The 1,831-nt window shown below is 41.7% G+C and overlaps 1 protein-coding gene across 1 annotated transcript in view; it reads left to right on the forward strand.

Moving 5' to 3' along the window:
* Positions 1–1,754, forward strand: part of lhfpl2a (LHFPL tetraspan subfamily member 2a) — a 17,332-nt gene extending 15,578 nt beyond the window's left edge. Inside the window, exon 3 of the mRNA XM_016494244.1 lies at positions 1,138–1,754. Within this exon, the coding sequence (XP_016349730.1) occupies positions 1,138–1,394 (257 nt within the window). The 3' untranslated portion in view covers positions 1,395–1,754. The remainder of the gene's footprint in view (positions 1–1,137) is intronic.
* The last annotated feature ends 77 nt before the right edge of the window (positions 1,755–1,831 follow it).

Genomic DNA, 1,831 nt, shown 5'->3' on the forward strand with positions numbered 1-1,831 from the left:
ACACACACACACACACACACACACACACACACACACACACACACACACACACTGACACTCTCTCTCTCTCTCTCACACACACACACACACACGCACACACACACTGATTGTTCTGGAAAACAAGACAAAAATGCTGTTGAAGAAGTTGATGTTGTTCAGTGTGTGATTCATCACAGCGTCTGCTCACGAGTCTAGGCCGCTATTATTTTCGCAATGTGGAAAACACAGACAGAAACACAGAATCTGCTCATAAAAACGGAAACTTACTGTATAACGCAGAATGTCCTGGAATTATAATAATAAATATGTAGGGCTGGACAACTGATCAGTTGTTTGTGAATATTCACGTGCACAAAGAGTGCTGTGTAAATGCGAATCTGCATGTTGTGTGTGTCAAGAAATTATGACAGGAATACATGAGAATGATCAAAGAGAATAATAATATTTAAACATTATTAAAACACTATATCTTAAGGAATATTACACAATTTTTAGTCCATGTTTTGATTTAAACAGTATTCCTCTGTTGTGCAGCACTTTGTCTTCCAAATAAATGAAAGGAATTGTTCAAATTTGATGTTCACTTTATAAAACAATAAGTTGTTTAGCTTTATGCATTCACTTTATTACCAGCTGTTTTAACAATAAATGTGTATTAAACCTAACACAGAATCCAGAAAAATTAAAACGGACTGCAAAATTTCTGGAAAAATAAAACAATTTCATTGTGCACTATTATTGATAAAATATTAATAAATTATTAAATTGATAGTTTTAACCTTTTTTTATTATAAAATTTTAATGTGACCATTAAAATTAATTTAACCATCCAGAAAAATGAACAGAATTTGGGAGAAAAAAAATCAGATTTCATACGAGTCTGAAGGCTTTGAGAACTTAATTGAAGAGTTTATCATCTCAAGCTGCTTTGGATGCGACTGTCAGAGAAACAAACGCATTCAGTCAGTTCAAACATCAAATCACTGCAGATCAACACACTGTGAAATGTGGAGCGTTTTTACAATGTTTTTAGTGTTTCAAAAATTCACTTTAATTCAATGCATTACTTGCTGTTTCTGTAAGTGTTTGTGAGATGTCATCCAGCCGTGTGTTGACATGTCTGTCCTCCGTCTGCAGGTCTGTTCCTGATCCTGGGTCTGATGCTGTATCCCGCAGGCTGGGGTTCAGATAAAGTGCAGGGTTACTGCGGCCCTGATGCCTCGGCCTATCAGCTGGGCCTGTGCTCCATGGGCTGGGCCTTCTACACCGCGCTGGGCGGCACCGTCCTCACCTTCATCTGCGCCGTGTTCTCCGCGCAGGCCGAGATCGCCACGTCCAGCGATAAAGTGCAGGAGGAGATCGAGGAGGGCAAGAGCCTGATCTGTCTGCTGTGAGGACTGGAGTAGGACTGGAGCGCGCCGTTCCCTCAGTCAGCCTGTGTCTGTTTCTCATGTTGGATGATCTGATGTGTGTCCGTCTGATGTAAATATACCTGTATATGATGTAAATATGATTGTGAAGGATCGTGGGTTCCAGTCGCCCAGAAACCACTGCACCACGCCACTCGATCTCGTGTGTGAGGTGATGATTGTGAACGCTGAATCACATCAGTGAGCATGTGCCAGAATCACTGACGCTTTTCCAGTGCCAAAATCACACCATCCTGATGCCTTGAGCTGCCAAACCAGACCTGAGACCCACAGAGCCAAAGACAAGTGTGTGTGTCTCTCTGTCTGTCCCTCTGTGTGTGTGTGTCTCTCTGTCTGTCCCTCTGTGTGTGTGTGTGTGTGTGTGTGTGTGTGTGTGTGTGTGTGTGTGTGTGTGTGTGTGT

The sequence above is a fragment of the Sinocyclocheilus anshuiensis genome, unplaced genomic scaffold (assembly GCF_001515605.1).
Source record: "Sinocyclocheilus anshuiensis isolate Anshui unplaced genomic scaffold, SAMN03320099.WGS_v1.1 scaffold1031, whole genome shotgun sequence".
Taxonomy (NCBI): Eukaryota; Metazoa; Chordata; class Actinopteri; order Cypriniformes; family Cyprinidae; genus Sinocyclocheilus; species Sinocyclocheilus anshuiensis.